The sequence below is a fragment of the Ursus maritimus genome, unplaced genomic scaffold, assembly GCF_017311325.1.
Source record: "Ursus maritimus isolate PB19 unplaced genomic scaffold, ASM1731132v1 scaffold_22, whole genome shotgun sequence".
Taxonomy (NCBI): domain Eukaryota; kingdom Metazoa; phylum Chordata; class Mammalia; order Carnivora; family Ursidae; genus Ursus; species Ursus maritimus.
In genome coordinates, this window is record NW_024424675.1 from 44,617,769 (window position 1) to 44,637,220 (window position 19,452).

General features: G+C 45.3%; 2 protein-coding genes across 2 annotated transcripts in view; one reads left to right on the plus strand and one right to left on the minus strand.

Annotated features, from left to right (window-relative positions):
* Positions 1–5,500, plus strand: part of PHACTR3 (phosphatase and actin regulator 3) — a 213,083-nt gene extending 207,583 nt beyond the window's left edge. The window contains exons 12-13 of the mRNA XM_040638539.1: positions 2,744–2,820; positions 4,721–5,500. Of these exons, the coding sequence (XP_040494473.1) occupies positions 2,744–2,820; positions 4,721–4,736 (93 nt within the window). The 3' untranslated portion in view covers positions 4,737–5,500. The remainder of the gene's footprint in view (positions 1–2,743; positions 2,821–4,720) is intronic.
* Positions 5,501–16,058: 10,558 nt separating this feature from the next.
* SYCP2 (synaptonemal complex protein 2) overlaps positions 16,059–19,452 on the minus strand; it is a 79,307-nt gene continuing 75,913 nt past the window's right edge. Inside the window, exons 39-44 of the mRNA XM_040638540.1 lie at positions 18,513–18,607; positions 18,335–18,434; positions 18,043–18,101; positions 17,841–17,919; positions 17,697–17,753; positions 16,059–16,826 (exon numbers count right to left, since the gene is read on the minus strand). Of these exons, the coding sequence (XP_040494474.1) occupies positions 16,749–16,826; positions 17,697–17,753; positions 17,841–17,919; positions 18,043–18,101; positions 18,335–18,434; positions 18,513–18,607 (468 nt within the window). The 3' untranslated portion in view covers positions 16,059–16,748. The remainder of the gene's footprint in view (positions 16,827–17,696; positions 17,754–17,840; positions 17,920–18,042; positions 18,102–18,334; positions 18,435–18,512; positions 18,608–19,452) is intronic.

The following is a 19,452-nucleotide window of genomic DNA, read 5'->3' on the forward strand; positions in this document are numbered from 1 at the left end:
GACTATACAGACAGAGGGTAGATATTTGGTTGGGGGGGAGGGAGGGAAGGAGCGCTGCCTCCCACTTCTCCTGCAGGTGAAATGCACAGCCGAGCGTATGCGCGGAGTCTGGACACGGAGAAGGGCTGGATCGTGGGCAAAGCTTCCCTTGGTGTCAGTGTCTCTGTGTGGCAGTGAGACCACGGTCTGAGCGTGGCTGGCCAAGTGGAGGAAGACCAGCCGTGCCATGAGGTGTCCCTGATAGCCTGTCTCCGCCACCAGAAACGTGGAGGCTGGGAGCTCACTGCCCCAGCAAAAGGAGGAGAGTCTCACCCCATTTTTCTTTCTTTTTTTTTTTCCCTGTTTTAACCTTTCACAGAAAGGAATGATCAGACAGAGCAGGAAGAAAGAAGAGAAATCAAGCAAAGATTGACAAGAAAGGTACCATGATTTAAGCCTCTTTCCCTCTGGATCTTGCGGGACAGGTGACAGGTGCACTGGTAGTGGTGGGGCGGGTGACGCGGGACATCAGTGTGTCACTCGGTGACGTCTTCCTGGACGGCAGCGAATTCGCTTCCCAGATGCCTGCTCCCAGGGGCCCCCTGTGCCCGGGGCAGAGCGGCTTGTTTGGCAGGTCAGGCCCGATGACATTTCCGTGCATCTCCGGGGACCCGGACGGTGCGTGGGCATCCCCTTCCTTTACCTGAACTCTTCACACAGTCTGGGAAGAGCATCCCAGGATGTTGGCGCTCGCTGTGTTTCGGGCTCCTTGGCACTCCTGCCTGTCCGGCCGCTCCCAATTGCAGAAGCGTTTCCTTGGCTTCCAGGGTTTGTGTGCGGGGGTCACAGGGAGGTAGGACTGGCCACCACTGGCCTAGGTCACGGCTGCATGAGCTGGTCACTTCGGAGCCGGGACTGTCTCTAAATCCAGCGTCTCGGCCCTTCCCCGTCCTCTCCGGGCCCCGGGCAGTGAGGAGGAGGGGATCTGCACCTGCTGGAGGGGAGCCGAGCATCCTCGTGAGCTCGACGGAGGCCTCCTGCGCGGGGCAGCACCCGCTCCCTCCGGCCCTTTCTCTAGAAGCTCGTCCGAGAAGAGCTGGCGCGAGCGGCTGCTGCCGTCGAACGCACCCAGGCTTCCTCCGCGAGCTCCCCCGGCGCCTGCGCTGCTGGCATAGGGCCGTATTCCCGGTTTCCGAGTGCCCTTGTCCCTGTAGACACGTGCTGTCTGTCCGAGTCCCCGAGAGTGCTGGTGCAGCCCCGGGCGGCTCACGGGCGACCTTTGATTTCAGCTCAACCAGAGACCCACGGTGGATGAGCTGCGAGACAGGAAGATTCTGATCCGGTTCAGTGACTACGTGGAGGTGGCAAAAGCTCAGGACTATGACCGACGGGCAGACAAACCCTGGACGCGGCTGTCCGCGGCCGACAAGGTACGGAAGACACTGGCCGTGCTGCTCGGGGCGGTCAGGGTGGCACGGCGTCGGAGGACAGACGGCCACGGGCCAGCGGGTTTGTTCCCAGACCCGGGGGGGGGGGGCGGTGCAGGCTCTGCCCCGATGTCACCTTCACAGACGTAATCCGCGCTCATGCTGTGTTTGCAGCTGGAGGCAGTTCCACCCTTGACAGTGTCTGCGGGCATTCTTGGTGTCAGAAATGGGGGGCAGTGGGCTGAGCCCAGGGTGGCCCCACCCCAGAAGGGCCCAGTCCCCAGTGTCGAGAGTGTGGGAGTTGAGAAACTCTGGTCTGGACAATGAATCAAAAGCAGGCGAGGCTGGCGGAGAAGAGGCGAAGGACAGAGGTCCACGCGGAGTCCGTTGCAGTGATGATACGGGGCGGGGGAGGCAGAGGCAGGAAAGCCTCGCCGTGTAGACAGAGGCGGCTCTGGATCGGTCCCCATCACTCCGGTGTGAGGTGTCTCCGGGGCCTCCAGGGCAGTCTGAGGGGACCGGCGTGGGGTGCGGGAAGGGAGCAAGGAAGCCGTGGGTCCCAGAGGCTGTGGGGGAAGCAGAGGGACCCAGTGAGCCCTCCCCTGGTTGCTGTGCCAACCGAATCCCTGAGTCTGGCCCATCCACCAGCATCACTTGACGTAAGCCCCGGAAAGTCCCCGAGGGTGGCCTGTGGCCACTTTCCCTGTAGAAGCGCTGCTGGGCCGCCAGCCTGCAAGGGCGCAGAGGGCACGGTCCTGTCCCGGGTCACACATGTGGACACGCGGAGATTCCTGACTCCGAGGCTCTCCCCGGCCTCAGCCGGCCCTGGAGGGCTCATCAAGGGAGCGCACGGTCCCAGGGGGCCAGGGAGGCTGGAGGGGGCCGGGGACAGGCCTGACGTGCTGCGGTGCACACCCCGCCCGCGTGTGACGGCGATACCATTTGTCACATGACACAGCGACACCGCGTGCGGAAGTTAGAATGGCTCCCAAATGATCCGACTGCAGAATTCCAAGTGAGTTCACCCCAAGCCGAACTTCCCACGTTACGTTGCTCCGCATCAGGTGGCTCTGCGTGTGCTCAGGGCGGCGGGTGTATACGGCTGGGGGTGTCTTCCTGCTGCGGCCTCACCAGCCTGTCGGGGACGCGGCCGTGCGCTGGTCAGGGATGACCGCGACCGTGGGTCGGAGGCTGAGCGCTGGGCCCAACGTAGTTTCTTGTTCTTTCGAAATAGATTACAGAACGACAGAACTCAGCAAGTATTAGGACTATTGCTCATCCACACCGGGGTACTAATTTCGATGCTCGTTTTTTAATGTCCTGTGTTTGAATTTCAGGCAGCCATCCGTAAGGAGCTCAACGAGTACAAGAGTAACGAAATGGAGGTACACGCATCAAGCAAGCATTTGACAAGGTCGGATTTCTGTGTGTGTGACGTTCATGGGACTTACCACGTTTCTGTAAAACGAAAACAGAGACCAGGGTCTGCATGTCCAGGGAGCGAGTTCAGCGTCTCTGCGGAGAGCTGGGGGGACACGCAGACGCACCCCCGGCACAGCTGCGGCTCCCCACCGGCGTGCGGGGCGGTGGGGGCAGAGCAGCGCTCCCGGGCCCGTGGTGGAAGGGGTTCACGCCCGAGTAAGAGAATCGGTCTCAGAGCAATGACCGTGACGTGCCTGTCAGTTGCCTGCGCCCCTGTAGTGTCCAGACCTCTCCGTTATGGGACCCCCCCACCCGACTGTGCCGACAGGAGGCCACCAAGCGCCTTCCGTTCACTCGTTCCTGGGACCCCCCACCCAACTGTGCCGACGGGAGGCCACCCAGCCCTTCCGTTCGCTCGTTCCTATCTTTCCTCCATTTACGTTCGCATCTTTAACACCAGCTGTGGCTTCCCCCAAACCCAGATATCTGAGTCCCTACGGCACAGCAGGCATCACGCCAGGCGCTGAGACGGCGCGATGAGTACGGTGAAGGGGCCCCCGCTTCAGGGAGCCTCTGCTCCGGCGGGCGCATCGGCCACCTTCCACCACCAGGCTGGCCGCGTCACGGTGAACGTGTGCCCTGGACGTGGTTCCTACAGAAGCCGCGGGGTCTCCAGAGGGGGCGGCGGGGAGCAACTGGCTTCTCTTGGCTTGTTGGAGGCATGTTCTTTCCTCGGCGCGACAAGCGATACGTTCTCACGTTCCCTCCGTCCTGACCGAGCCTCCACCCGAAACAGGCCCTCCACCCCCTCTCCCTTGGCCCACAGATGCTCAAGTCCCAAATACAGAGAGAGTGGAACTCCCAAGTACAGACACGGCCTTAAACCAAAGTAGCAGGTTCCTGTCCTTTTCTGGTTTGTCCCTAAGTGGCCACTGTGGTTGTTGAGGGGACTTGCTCTGTAAGGCAGGTGTGGCTGTGGACCCGAACCAGGTGTGGTGGGGTTCTATCCTCCAGGACGGTTTTGGGGTGAATATATTAAGGGGGGAAGAGGAGGTTGCAAGAGCAGGGCAAAATGATTGCAAATAAACAGTCTAAAAATTGTTAAGGTTTCCTCCGTGACTGGCATACGTTTGGGCAGGAATAGGTCATCTCAGTTTCGATTATCCAAAATACTCAAAAATGTTTAGGAAATCAGCATTGTCCAGTAAAACATTCAGAGCTGTTTCTCACGTTCACCGTGTTAAAGAAAAAGGACAGAATTGTTACGTAGTGTTGTGTTAACGTCAAAGTATCCGACAGTTTCCCATCACGCGTTATTAGCAGTTGTTCACTAAACACATACATCTTCTCTCAAAGTCCTTAATACCTTTCCTAGGTGATAGAATTTTAAGAGTTGGCCCAAAACTTGGACATCAGGAAGTAATTCTTAAGATTTTTGGTACCACATTTGAGCACTTAGTACCAATTTTTGAAAGAACGGTACACGTAGGCACGTGAGACCTTGTTAAATGTGTTACATTTAACATCACAAACACATTACCGACTTACAAAAACGAAACCGTAACTCTAATTTCCCAAAATGTGTTTTATGAATCGATTCATTACTTCTGGTTTAGCAAACCTCGCACACGTCAAGAGCGTAACCAGCAGCTTTCAGACCAAGTTTGAGGCAGAGTTCGGCGTATCGTTCCTTCTGGGGTCCAGCGCAGGCCTGGGAGCCGGGAGCCCTCGGAGGCCCCCCAGTACCTGAAGCAAAGCCGGCCCTTCCTTGGGTTTTCTGTGTTGGTTCTCTGAGCCGCTTTTAATAGCCACACATTTACTTGTGGGAGGTTTTGGCAATTTTAACTTAGGAATGAATGACCTTGAACTGTTTGTGTTTTGTTAATTCCTAGATTCCACAGGCCATAGAGATTTTCTTCTGAGAAGAATTTGTGTTTAATTTTATACCAACACTGAACCTTGATCAGGGAACTTTCCTGAAGTTCAGCTCACGACTCCCTGCCGTGTCAGCGAGAGGAGCGGGGCGCTCGGGCAGGTGAAGTCTGGGCCGTGCTGTTCGAGGGGACCCAGAGGACACCCTTCGCTCTCTGGTGTCTGCGGAGTGGGAACTGTGGGGCCCGGTGGAGACCCAGAGTCGCTCTCCCAGAAGAAAACTGTCCTTTGCCTTTGCACCTGGTTTGACAGCTCTGCGGCGAGCCGGGGCCCGGCCGCGCGTGGGCAGGCGCACCCGGGGCCTCCGACGCGGACGGGCGGCGCAGCGGCGTTCAGGCTTATGTTGAAAGACATTTTTATTCTGATCACAGTTAATTTGAGAACTCTTTAAGTTCATGTTCCACAAAATTATTGACTGTATTATACTTTTCTTTTTTTTTTTTATATAATGTCTAACAAAAAAATACAGCTGCAACATTTTGATTCCTGTTAATTTTGTTCTTTAATTAAATGACTACTTATTGCAGGAAATGAACCTGGGTTTCACATTTTCTTGGGAGTTGGGAGGAGAGCGGATCTGTGAAACAAGTCGAGTTTCATTACTTTTGAGCCATCAGATCCAAACACGTAAAAGAGGATTCCAACTTTGCGTTTTGTTTTGTAAATTCTGTTAGTATATGTGGTTTGCGCCTTGGAAAATCAGATTGTTTTTCAACTTAATTAAATTCATGTATCATTGAGTAATGAACCCAGAAATAAGTGTCAATTTGGTGGAAAATTCTACCACGATGAAAATTAGGCCGTCTTTGAGTATTTTTAGGTTCACATTTGCAAACATTATGGAAAACTGTTATAGGACACAAAGGTTTAGATGGAGTGGAGATTATAAAGAGGACATTTACCCTAGCACAAAAGTAAAACGTAATGTTGGCACAAAGGGGGAAAATAAATTAAAAAAAATAATGTTCCCCGAAAGGCATTTTTACTTGGCCTTTAAATAAGTGTCCTCACAGGTGAGCCCGCCTGCCCGCGTGCAGCTTTCAGACTGAGTTTGAGGCCGGAAGCCCAGTGGCTTGGAGCCCGACTTTAGCAGCTTGCAGACCCTGATGCTTAAATCCCAGCTCTGCACTGTTCACCAAGATACTATTTTCTCTCTAGGAAGATCATCTCCCTCTCAAAGTGTTGCTGAAACTTCTAGAGGAGATGCCTGCGACCAACACATTCTACGTCCCCAGTAAACATTCGCCGCTGGTGGGGCTGCCAGGAGCCCCCGGAGCAGGTGCACGTCCTCTGTGACGTCTCACTGCACACCCTACCTCACGTCCTGTTCAACTTCTTCAAGACCGAAGCGGGTCAGGGGCCCGTGGACACGGCTCCACCCTCGTGGCAGCACTCTGTCCTGAGGGACTGTGATCGGTCCTAGATGCTAGCGAGCGTGCTGTCCGTTAGTTGAACTCTTAAAAGAAATCCCCGTTATGGTGGGAAAATTCCAGCTCTACCTCTTCCTTGCTGTGCAGCCTTCTGCAAACTGCTTCACGTCTCTGAGCCTCAATGTCTCTGTCTGTGAAATGAGATGATATCTAAAGCTTTTCTAACTAGAAGCCAGCTCTTTAATTTTATAAGCATTTATGTGTATATAGCATTATTTAATATATACGTATACTCTACTCATATTTGTGGTCAGTCAACCTCCAGGAAACTTTAATTTTTTCCCTATTCTAAACTACATTTCGGCAGCTCCGTATTTTGTTTTATTCAGTTTAAAACATTAAGTGGAGCCCAAATTATGTAAAAGTAAGATTTCAATCTCCTTCGCATAGAAATATCCACGGACTTACTATGAAACAAAGAAAGGAAAACGGTGCTTCTGTTCAAAACCATGCTGGCCCCCAAGGCCGAAAGCATCAGTACTGCTTGGGAGATGGGCCTCTGGTTAGAGGTAACTTGGCAAGGGGGACATGTGTTCAGGTTTTTCCCCAAGTAAAGTTCCATAATTAATGGATAAATAAAATTCAAAATGAAAATAAGGTGGAGACCCAATGGAGGGTTTGGTTTGGTTCAGACTCAAGCATTCTAAGATATCATAAAACCAGAAGACATTTGCATTGTAACCAAAATTTTTAGCAATGGTATCTGACTTCTATATTGTATTTTTATTAATCTTAAACTATTCCTCTAGGTTTTATTTCCATATTTCACGTTCTTATCCAGTATTATAGAGGTCGAGAGAGCCAACTGAAACTGTGAATCAGGTGTGTTCACTCCGCACTGACCAGGTGCACGCAGCCCGGCACTGAGGAAGGCTCCGATGGGCGTCTCGAATGTCTCTCCTCCGAGTTGGAGGAGCAAAGTTAAAAAGCAGCTTATAAATCTCGTGGTACAGGTGATACACATGTTTCTTTAGATATATTTACATATGTTCTATAAATTTGAAGAGAAAGTGTATATACTTAGGAGCCTGAAGATTTAGGGAAAACCCGTTTCTGCTGCCTCCCTATTCAATAACTAATCACAATATCTGTGATATTACCACAAACAGTTCACTAACTTATCACAATTCTTCACTACTAGGACTTATCAGGTTTTTATGCGTTGATTTCACAAGTCATTTGTTCTAATTTTCACACACAAAAAACCTATGATTAACTATTAAAGTAACAATGAATATTAAGTCATTAATGAAATTGTTTTTAAGGCGTTTAAAAGATTAAAAGATTTAAAAACCATAATTGATTATTCTATGAGAGGAAATTAAATCACTTCTAGAACTATCAAGCTTTAACCTGGCATTGATAGGGGAAATAGTACATTGTAAGTCTTTGTAAAAAAATACATTTTAAAGCATATTAAAAGACTTTGAAATCATATTACATGAGTAATTTTTAGACAATTGAAATGGCAGAAAAACAACAAAAAACAAAACAAAAACCCAAAACCCTAACATAAAGAAGTCCATCTTGTGGAAATACATGGTAATTACAAGTCTAAATTTTGGAGGTGAAAAGCCAAGTTTTTAGCTGCATATCCACATCTTTAATAGCAAGTTCAGGTCCAGAAATGTACAATTCTAATTATATTGTTAAAATTATTAGCCTCATATGCTTCTAATCTCAAACCCATTCTTTTCCAGAGATTTTTTTTCCAGAGTTTTTCGTGTGAAAGAAACATCTGAGGAGAAGCTCATAAGACACTGAACACGTTGAGACTCAAACTGAACTATGAAAATATTTTTAAACAGCGCATTACCGTAAATTAATTTCTCTGTAAATTTATTGATGGTGATACTAGGAGCAGAGCACTCGTTCATATTTAGACAATGTTAGAATAAACAACGGAAAAGTTACTAGTTATCTGTTTCACTGCTTCGTGAAAACAGAATGGTATTTTATGTTTAGAGTAATAAAAAGTAACTTTAAGTCTTTCAACTGTTAAATCTCCTTTAAAGAAGGTGAACAGGAACAGGTCTAAGGATCCCATTTTCTTGACAATAAGCCATGGTAAGAACATCTGGATATGGTGCACATGCTACTAATTCTTAAAGTTAAAACCATGCTTTTATATGCACATTATTGCTTTTAGATGCAGTTTATTCCCCGTTGTCAAAGATACAGGTACAGCGAATGTGCAGGTGTGTGCCCCAGACCAACGGTGCATTCCCTGCCTCCCACCCAGAGAACGTCTTGGTTGCAGTGGTGACTCCTGGTGTGGCACAGAGCGGTCTCAGGGACATCTAGCCCCTTGCTCCTTCCAGTTTTTACATTCCCACTTAGAGTGCCTGTGGCTGTTATTTCCTGCTGTGCTCCTGTGCTCAACATTCTACTTCAGTCGTTTCTTCGTAGCATGCAGGATTCCTTCCATGCTCACGTCAGCTTGTCACTTGGCGTGTTCAGGAGCGAAGTAGGAATTGGTGGACAGTAACCGTGAGTGGCTCTGCTGTTGACAGGTGGTCGGGACAGGTGGTTGAAGAGCTGGCTGCAGCAACCGTGAGCTTCACGCCGTGTGCCGAGGTCGGAGTCGTCGGAACTCGTCGCCCTAGACTGCCAGTTCACTGTGGCATTACGTGCGGAATGAAAACCACACGGCCCACTACTGCTCAGAGGACCGGCTGGGCATCCGTGGCATCAGGATTTGGTGACATTTAGGTCTCTGTAGTAACGTCTCTAGGGCTGAGTATTTGAGCTTCTGCTTGGCTGGACTAATGATGCGGAATGTTCTCTCTCCTGTATGTCCTTCTGGAGTAGGGACCACTCTGCAGCTCAGTCTGGCTGGGGAAGTGTGAGAAGCCCACACCAGCACGGTGCTGAACTGCAGGCCAGGTAAGAAGCAGAGATTATTGGCTCGAATGATCATGTATTTTTAATATGTTTGAAATAGGAAAATCAAGAAGGTGTGGCTCTATTAACTCACATAGTTATTAGGCTCTGCTAATACAAAATTGATTTAAATCACTGTTTTTGTTAAATGGTGAGATACATTGAGAATTACATATTATAGTAAAGAAGAGAGAGATCTGATCTTTAAAAGTTCAAGACGGATCTGATTTGTCTTAAAAAGACATTAAGGGTCTTGCAAACGACAGCCCATCAACCAAACGTGGACTTTTTTTTTTTTTTTAATGGCCTGCAACCTAAGAACGGTTCTCACATGTTTATGCAGGTACCTACGCGTATTCTCAAACTCACCCGTCGGCCCGCACACCTGCACAAAAGCACTATGTGGTCTGTCAGGTAATTTGCCAACTTCTGCTTTAATTTTTCTTAAGTGTAAATAAATATATAAAATGTTAAAAATGAATTAGAACAAAGTCAAGCAACTACATTTTGTTTTTAAATATGCTTAAAATTTTTTGACATCAAATCTGTCCAAAACGTCAATTTTCATCATAAACTCATAATGACCATAGTAGAGTTACATAAAATGCATTTTATGAGGTAAATAATAAAGCCCTTACTGATCTTAAAGGAAAGCACTTCATTAGTGTGACAAACCCACACTGCTCCAGCTTCCTTGTACTTAAAATTATTGTTATCATAGCATAAACCAAAGCGTCTGAAATTCAAGACAGTGCAACATACGGATCGCACTCAAAACATCTGTATTCTTGAATAAATGTTGAATTATTTTCCTTTAGATATTATTTTAGAATATTTCCATGGACTTTTTTTGACCTAATGTTTTTCTTTTTTTTTTTAATTATTTTTTTAGAGAGAGCCTGGAGTGGGGGGCGCAGAGGGAGAGAGGATCTTAGACAGGCTCCACACTCAGTGCAGAGCCTGACGTGGGGCTCAATCTCGCAACTCTGAGATCCTGACCTGAGCCAAAATTAAGAGTCGGACACTTAACCAACTGAGCCACCCAGGCCCCCACCCCCCTAATATGTTTTTCAACAAACCCAAAACTAAATATCACAAATGTAACCATCAAAAATACAATATCGACTTTGATAATAAAGTCTATGTACATTTGACGCACCTACACAATTCTTCCAAGGGGCCAATAAAATGGAAATCTGTAGAATTTTTTATGATTTTTTTTGAAATTCAAATGCTCCTTGTCTTTACAAAACATGGATATACATATTTCACATTTTTCTAAAGTCACCTTTTAAAAATTTTTTTAATTTAAATTCAGTGAGTATATAGTGTAGTACTAGTTTCAGAGGCAGAGCTCAGTGATTCATCAGTTGCATACAACACCCAGTGCTCATTCCATCCCCTGCCCTCCTTCATGCCCGTCCCCCAGTTACCCCCCCACAACCCTCAGTTTGTTCCCTCGAGTTACGTTCCTTTTAAGTACAAGGAAAGGGTTCATTTCTTGCTTATCTCCGTATCTAGAGCTGAGCACAGCACGTGACATGTCATAGATGCTCACGTGGCTGATTGACTAATACTTCATTATCCGTTTTAATGGAAATGCTGCAACCGTGCAGGCTTTGAGGATCTGAGAGTTTCAGGCGCATTCGCCCTCTCTGAATTCTGTACATTCCTACCTAGAAATGCTCTATTCACCCCCTCACTCATTCACATTGCTGCAAGCTTACTTTTCTAGCACGTTTTTAGGTTCTGGAGATAGTGACCTAAGTTACTATTCATAAGTGAGTAAGACAGACAAGGTTCCTGTTCTCATAGAATTTAGAGCAGCGGGGTTTATGGAAGGGAGGAAGAAAGAAATTTCTGGAAGGAAAGTGAGATTAATAGGACTGGGAGGGAGGAGCTCTCTGAAGTACTGCTGTTCACGTGAGTCCCAAAGGACAGCATGCGCCACGGAGAACAGAGTCACAAGAACAAAGATGCCATGACAAGAATAGGATTGTTCAAGAAACAGTGCTGGAAGTCTGCTGAACGAGAGAGGAGGGGAACAGGAAGCAGGGGCGAGGAAAGAGGCAAAGGGCAGCTCACATAGGGACTTTCAGGCCCTGATATAAAGGTTGGGTTTTAAGTGCAAAGGACACCTCTGGAGAGGTTTTGCAGTGTTTTATTTTCTTTTAAAAGTAAATTCAGGTGAAATGCAGGTAACACGAAGTTAACCACGTTAGGAGTGCAGTTCGGCGGCATCTAATGCACTCACAAGCCATACAACCGCCGGTTCCCTCTGGTTCACAAGGACACTCCATGTCCTGGAAGCAGGCACTGCTCATCTTCCCTTTCCTGGGGCTCCTGGCCACCCCCAACCTGCTTCGTCTCTATGGATTTACATATTCTGGGTATTACCTGTAAATCCAATCCTACAGTGGAAGCTCTCGTGTTTATTTTTTCACGTAGCACGATTTTGAGGTTCATCCACATTGTAACATGAATCAGTGCTTCTTCCTTGTCACGGCTGGGTGCTAGCCACGTAGACAGGTTCAACCTGCGTCTACTCACTCGATGCCCATTCAGGGCGTTTCCACGTGCGGCCTTCGTGACTAGTGCTGCTCACGGACATTCCTGTGCAGGTACCTGTTCTTTGCGTGTATGGCCAGAGGGTGGAATGGCTGAGTCATAGGATAATTCCACATTTAACTCTCGGAGGAGCCCCCAGACTGGTTTTCACAGGAGCTGCAGTATCTTACTCCCGCAGAACCCACGGGGCTCGGAGCCCTGCACCACCTTGCCGGTACTTATCTTCGGTCCTTTGATTCTAGCCGTCCTGGTGGGTGTGAAGGGCATCTTGCTATGGTTTGTAATTCCCAAATGACTAATGCTATTCCGGGCATGTTCGCGTGCTTGTTGGCTATTTGTACATCTCTGGAGAAATGCTCATACAAGTCCTTTGCCCCTGCTTTTATTGGGTCATTTGTCATTTTGTTGCTTAGCTCTAAGAATTCTTTATATATTCTAAATTCTAGATCCTAAGCAGATATGTGATTTGTAGGCATTTTTCTCCCATTCTGTAGGTTGTCTTTTCACTTTTATGAAAGTGCTTTTTGCACAAAGGTTTTCTTTCTTTCTTCTTCTTTTTTTTTAACTCCAATTTACCTTTTGGGTTTTTTGTTGTTGTTTTGTTTTGTTTTCCTGTTGCTGGTGCTTTTGGTGTCTTCTCTGCCAAATCCAAGGTCATGAAGATTTACTCCTATGCTTTTTCTTAAAAGAGTTTTATAGTTCTAGCTCGTTTACATTTTTGATCAATTTATTTTTTATGTATGTTGCAAAGTAAGGGCACAACCTTGTTCTGCATGGGGCTGTCCACGTGTTGCCCCGAACCACGTGTTGAAGACCACTCCTTTCCCCACCAATGGTCTTGGCAGTCTTGATGAAGCTCAATTGGCCGTAGAGGAGCAGGCTTATTCCTGGATGGTCATTTCTGTTCCACTGGTCTAGATGTCTCTTCTTCCGGAGGCACTACACGGTCTTGATTAACACAGCTTTGTGGTGAGTATGAAATTCGAAAAGTGTGAGTAGTCCAGCTGCATTATTTTTTCGAGGTTGTTTTGCTATGCGGCTCCTTCCATTTCAGTTTGATTTTTAGGATCAGCTTTATTATTTCTGCAAACAGACTACTGGGATTTTGATAGGGTTGCATTAAATCTGTAAATTACTTCCGAGTATTGCTATTCTAACAATATTAAGTCTTGCAGTCAGTGACCATGAGAGGCCTTTCCCCTTTAGGTGTTCTTTAGTTTCTACCAACAATGTTTCATAGTTTCCATGTGCAAATCTTCTTCCTCCATTAAATGTATTCCTTTTAATATGCTGCTGAATTCAGCTTGCTCGTTATTTTGTTGAGGACTTTTACCCTACATTCATAAGGTGTACTGGTCTGTAATTTTTTTGTGATGTCTTTATTTGACTTTGGGAGCAAAGGAATGCTGGCCCATAGACTAGTTAAGAATGTTCCCTCTTTTATTTTCTGGTGTTAATTCTTATTTAAATATTTGAGTCAGTTATGAAAGAATTCTACCAATCTCTTCTTAAGATTTATTTAAGAGAGAGAGAGGGGATACATGTGCATGAGTGGGAGGAAGGGCAGAGGCAGAGGGAGACAGAGACTCCAGCAGATTCCCCGCTGAGCATGGAGCCCGACATGAGGCTCAGTCCCACAACCCTGAGATCATAACCTGAGCCGAAATCAAGAGTCAGATGCCAAACTGACTGAGCCACCCAGGTACCCCAATTCAGTGTCTTTAACATGTTACAAGACTGTTTAGATTTTGTTTCTTCTTGACTAAGTTTTGGCAGTTTGTGTTTCTACGAATTCATCCATTTCACACAAGGTTTCTAATTTGTTGGCATACAACTGTTTACAGTATTCTCATAATCCTATTTCTGTAAGGTCAGTAGTAATGTCCCCAATTCCATTGCTGATTTTCAAAATTTTAGTCTTCTGGTGGTGCCTGGGTGGCTCAGTCGGTTAAATGTCTGCCTTCAGCTCAGGTCATAACCTCGGGGGCCCTGGGGTCAAGCCCTACGTTGGGTTCTGTGCTCATCAGGGAGTCTGCTTCTCCCTCTCCCTCCACTCGTGCTCTCTCTCTCTCTCAAATAAAATCTTAAAGAAATTTTCAACTTCTGTTTATCTCAGTCTAATAAGGGTTTACCAACTTTTGGTTTTGATTTTTTTCTGTTGTTTTTCTATTCCACTTTTTTTCCCTTAAATCTCCAGTGTAATCTTTATTATTTCCTGCCTTCTAATGGCTTTGGGTATAGTTTGCTCTTTTTTCTAGTTTTTTAAAGTTTAAACTTGGGTTATTGATTTGAGATCTTCCTTTTTAACGTATAAACTTCCCTCTCAGCTCTATCACTTAAGTTTCAGAATGTTGCATTTTCATTTGTCCCAAAGTAATTTCCCTGTGGTTTCTTCTTTGACGCACAGGTTAAGAGCATGTGGTCACTGGAGAGTTTTATGTAAGGAAGAGGCGTGCTAGGGTTCATGACGTAGTGAGACTGTCCTGGCTGCAAAGTGAAGCAGGGCTGCGGAAGCCAAGTGTGAACGCTGAGGAGCCGTCTAGGAGGTTGGTGCAGTCGTCTGTGTGAGAAATACTGACACTGCCAACAGTAGTGACAATGTAAGTGACAGAAATGACACATATGGGGAGCATATTTTGGCAGTAAAATCTGCAGGACTTGATCAACTGGCCACGGGAAAGAGCAAAATCAGGAATTCTAGGTTTTGGCTTGCACAGTTGGGTGGATAAGAGAGACGGAGAAGCAAGGTTTGTTTTCCCTTTGGTGTTGAGAAAGAGTACTGAGAGAAGTCAAGGGTTGTTCTGAGACTTGAGAGGCTGATTAGAACTGTCAATAAAGCAGTGTGTGCGATGCTAATGTCCAAAATAAAGGTCAGAACTTGTATGCATTTGCAAGCCACCAACACAGAGACGGCTACTACCCAGGACCGTAGGAAGTTACCTAAGGAGAAAGTAGAGATGGAGGAAAAGTGACAGACCAGAAATGAGTCCTGCATTAAGAGGGAAAAGGGAAGCCAGAAAAGATACAAGGAATGGAAAATATGCCAGCCAAAGTCTGGGTGACATGGCATTGAGGAGCTGGGTTAAGAAGATGGAGACTGGGGTGCCTGGGTGGCTCAGTGAAGCGTCTGCCTTCAGCTCAGGTCATGATCCCAGGGTCCAGGGATCGAGTCCCGCATTGGGCTCTTTGCTTGGTGGGGAGTCTCCGTCTCTCTCTTCTCCTCCCCCTGGCTTGTGCTCTCTTGCTCTCTCGCTCTCTCAAAATGAGTAATCTTAAAAAAAAAAAAAAAAAGGATGGAGCTTATGCTTGGTAAAATAAATCACTGGTATTTTGATTAAAAGTAGGTTCAGTGAAATAGTAACTAGAGAAAATTCTTTCCCTATGTTCTGTGTAAAGGTGAGTAGAGAAGTACATTGGACCGGCAGCAGTCAGAGGGGAACTTGATGCCGGGGGCCATTTTTTTGGTGTAAGAAGTGTGGGCTATCCACACTGGCAGTGATACCAAAGAAAGACAACAGGACTCAGAGCACCAGTAGGGGGACAATCCTGCCACAGGAACGTGTAAGCAATCCGAAGATGCTGGTATTGATGCAGGTACCATGTTCAGGAGCTACAAGGTAAAGAACTAAGGAATGTGGGACTGATGTGCGGGAACACTCTGGAAACGTGCTGAAGTCAGTTAAGCAGAGGTGGGCCTGCTGAGCAGCCATTTGAAATACATGGTCATAAATTTAAGCCTGATTATAACTTTTCTCCTGTGATGTTCAGATTGTGGAATGAAGGGTCGGAATTAGCAGATTCAATGAGAGGAGAGAGGGAAAAAGTATTAGTTTTGACTAGAGTATAAAGGGTAAGGAAGGAAAGAGGGACAAGGAAGGTAACAGGCACGGCCCAGGACTACTGCAGAAAGCAAGCTGCAGGCGGAGGAAGGTCAGGCAGAGAAGAACATTGGGAAGGAGACCCAGTGGGTAACAACTGCTGGGTACTCGCAGCAGAGACCCGGGCTGGGCCGCGCACTCGGTGCAATATGGGAATGCGTGTGACCCATCATGCAGCTGACTTGAAAGTCTGGCCAAACGGGGAGGGGAGTCAAGATGGGAGGAGCCCTAAATTCTCACCGGGAAACGTGGAGTTTCAACTCCTGAGGATTATTTACTGTTAGGGCAGAGCTGTCACTGTCTCTTGACCTAGAATCTCTGCTGCCCTACTGATTGATTGATAACTGAATTCCTCTGCTTGTCTAGACTGAGAGCTGCTTTTACCACTGTCTGCAAATACTGGTCGTATTCCTACTCTGCCGTCCTGGTGCGGGCCGGCAACAGGGGGAGGCCGTTCAGATGCACGACGGGAGAAGGACGTTTTGTTTGATCCAATGTTCATAAAAGAGGAACATAATTTATAAAATAACTTTATAATATTCAAGTCACATAGCATTTATTTCAACTTAATTATACAGTTAAAACAAATGTATATTTTAGCAAGATATTACAACGAATCTTAGGAGCTTAAAAAGTACTGGTCAAAACAGCCTGCTTATGAGTTAAGACTTCTACCTAGAATTAAGATGTTCAGACAATATAGTAACTGGAGCCGTAACTGAATAAACACTCTCTCCCACAGTGTGCTGAGAGTACCAGGTAAGCATTTTAAATCCGAGCCTTCTCCCCTTTCTCAGCATGGCTAAATTTTATTACATGTAGTATATTCTGAACTAGCAATACCTTATATTTACTTCAAACTGTATTCATTTAAAAATATTTTATAAGATAAACTTTATTAAACTAGTTTTATGAGTAAACTCGGTAAGATTTATTCAATGTAAATATTACTTCAAAAACAAGCAAATTCCTTTTGCTGTTTGGTTTCCCAAAAATTTCTCTTTAAAAGAAGAGTAGTATTCTACAGACAGAAGTCTCTTGAGGTTGGAGTCATGTTAAAGTGGTTCTTTCTCATCCATAAGACGACATTTCTTTGGATTTGGAGGCTCCTACAAAAGCACTCTTGCCTGGGTGACATGTGTGTTTTTCTCTTTGTAGGGCTACTCTGGTATTTCCTGTTATACACAAAAAGGAATAAGTGGATAAAACTTGTTGATAACACCTAGACCTCACACACGAACATTTCTTTCATGAGCCATGAATAATGACATCAGTCCTCTGCGTACATTAAGAAGCTCCTCTTCTTGCTATAGCCGGGGGGGAAAAAATCATGCTTAGATTTTAAATTATCAATCACTGTAAAACCACCAAATAGAGGGGGGAAAAAAACTAGCTATTACTTGGGCTTCTTTTTAAAACAGTCCCTTTCATAAAGATATTTTTTATCAGTGCTATCTAACTCTCCTGCCCCCAGGATCTATTCCTAGCTAGCTACAGAGTTCAGGCATTATCACTGATATGAGAGATCGTCTTTTAAATCCCAAATTGTTGAAATTTTTTTCTAGACTGAATTTCGTTCACCAGTCCAGTCAGCTTGTTTGCTTCAAGCTAAGGTGGCTTAGCCATAAAGGCCTGATCCTCTGCTATTCCAGCATAGTGAGCTTCTATTAAAATTGGGTAAGGACATTAATACTAATCTGTGTGTGGATATATCACAGTACACATAAGAATGTCCGCCACGTTCACTTGGACCGCCCACCCCAGGAGTACTTTTCCCCCAGAATGCAGCTCTGGTCTACTAGACCCCTGGAAAGTCAACTACTTCTATCCTCAAATCTAAGTAAATGGAGTCCTGTTGTCCAAGCAGACAGTAGTCCCTTCTGGGTAGCTCTGTCCTGACGCGGCTCCTGCGGACGGCACCGCGGAGGCCCACCGCAGCGCGCGGTGCTTCCGTACGGTGCCGAGAAGTCATTCTTTTAGCTCATTTTAAAATCTGCCAACTGATTCTGTTTTTCCTTACGGGGGACTCATTTTAGTCACCTCTATTACTATTTTACGATGCATTTGCTCCCATTATTCTAATTTAAACAACTAAACATCACTGGGCTAAAAGAAAGAAGAATTGCCACTGACTGGCGGCCAATCCCCATGAAGCCCCGACCCGAGAGCAGACTTACTGTTTCCTTCAGGAGTCTGTCTTGCAGCATTTTCATGTTTTCTTTCATCGAACACATCTGTAAATACATGTTTCATCTATGAAATTTAGTGTAAAATGTTCATGGCATTGAGAGAGCTGATCTACAAACAGGTAAAAGCCGTACCTCAGATGTAAACACAGTGTCTTCGTAAGCCGTGTTGTGGAAGACATCTTTGTCCAGGGAGGCTTTCAAACGGTGCAGCCTAGCAAAAGGAATTGTTTGTAGTTATTTTAATTGAATTGCTATAATATAGTGATTAGATTTTTAGGTTTACTAAAAATTAAAAATGTATATAGATTCCAGTCATTAAGAACATCACACTAACCTCTGCTGTTCGCTTTTTTGATAGGCATTGAACTTCTGAAATGTCTTCTCCCAGAAATCCTAAATTTTAAAATACAAAAATTAACTCTTGGAGAATTACTATATTCCTAAACAACGTGGCTATTTGCTAAGCATATTCCAGATGTTACACACTCTCTCTCAGGGTGTTCCCCTTATTATCAAAGGTATTCATCGTAAGCGTCAGTCTATAAGTGTGTGTATATGAAATCTAAAACTCTTTTCTAAAGGACAAAAGTAAGTTTTCACAAGTGTAGCTCTTTAAAAGCACAAACCACAAATTCCTTCTCCAACTCTTTTAAAGACTGTGAGTCTTTTTCGAAATTCTCCAGCTCCTCAATGATGATGAATTGGAACTTATCAAGTTTTTTGATCCTATTAAAGAAACAAAATGAAATTATTTTTGTAAACCACAGCATTCAGAAGATTTCAAAAGAGGTTTTTATTACAGACCTATACTCCTGAATCTGATGGTTCATTGTGTTCAGATGTTGTTGAGCCGTTTTCCAAGACTGCTTAGTAAAATAATCCATCATTTTTTGGCGGATCTGAAAAATACTAATTTTTAACTTGAAAACTCTTTACAAAATAATCTAACCAAGACTATGTTAAGAACAAAGCCTTTACCATGAAATAATTAAGAACTCAGAAAAATGACAAATGCAAAACTTGGTCATTTAAACCCAAGTGTTAATAAATTAGCTCAGTCAGAGCAGCGTCTGGTTCCATGAAGAAGGTTCTAAGGGCTTCATCATTGTTTTTGTAAAGACACCACAGTCTACATTATTTACAAAAATGCTACTGATTATAATTCTCTTCAGGAACAGAGCCTAAAAGTCACACACAGAATTATTACCGTCTTCCATGAGAACATACTTGTGAGACCTGGCCAGATGCAGAACAGTATGTATAAATCAGGGCTTCTCTGTTTGTTTAGAGCATGTTGAACTTTGATAATTAAAATCAAAATAAAATACACAGAATCTTAATTTCAGAGAGAAGAAAAAGACAAGGAAGAGATGGGGCTGATGATAAAAGATGTTTTTCTGCACAGGTTAACAGCAGGCAAAGAAAGCTATTCTAAACACAGGCATGTGCGATAAGGAAGTGGAGAAAACAATAACTAAAAATTGTTCCAGAAAGTATTTTTGCAATCACCACCTCACTGGAGCCTCAGCAGCTAAGGCTACGTAGGTGTGCAGACGTGGTGACACAGAATGAGAGGGGCTGCATCCTTTATGCTCTGTGACAGTGCCCTCTCTAGCAGTCATCTCTGGGCAATAAAGAGATGAGGCAGGAGAAGAAAATTGTTCAGAAAAACAGAAAAATCATGCCAAGAGTCCAAATGGTAAACAAATTGAAAAGGGAAATAAGACGAAGAATCTAGAAAAGA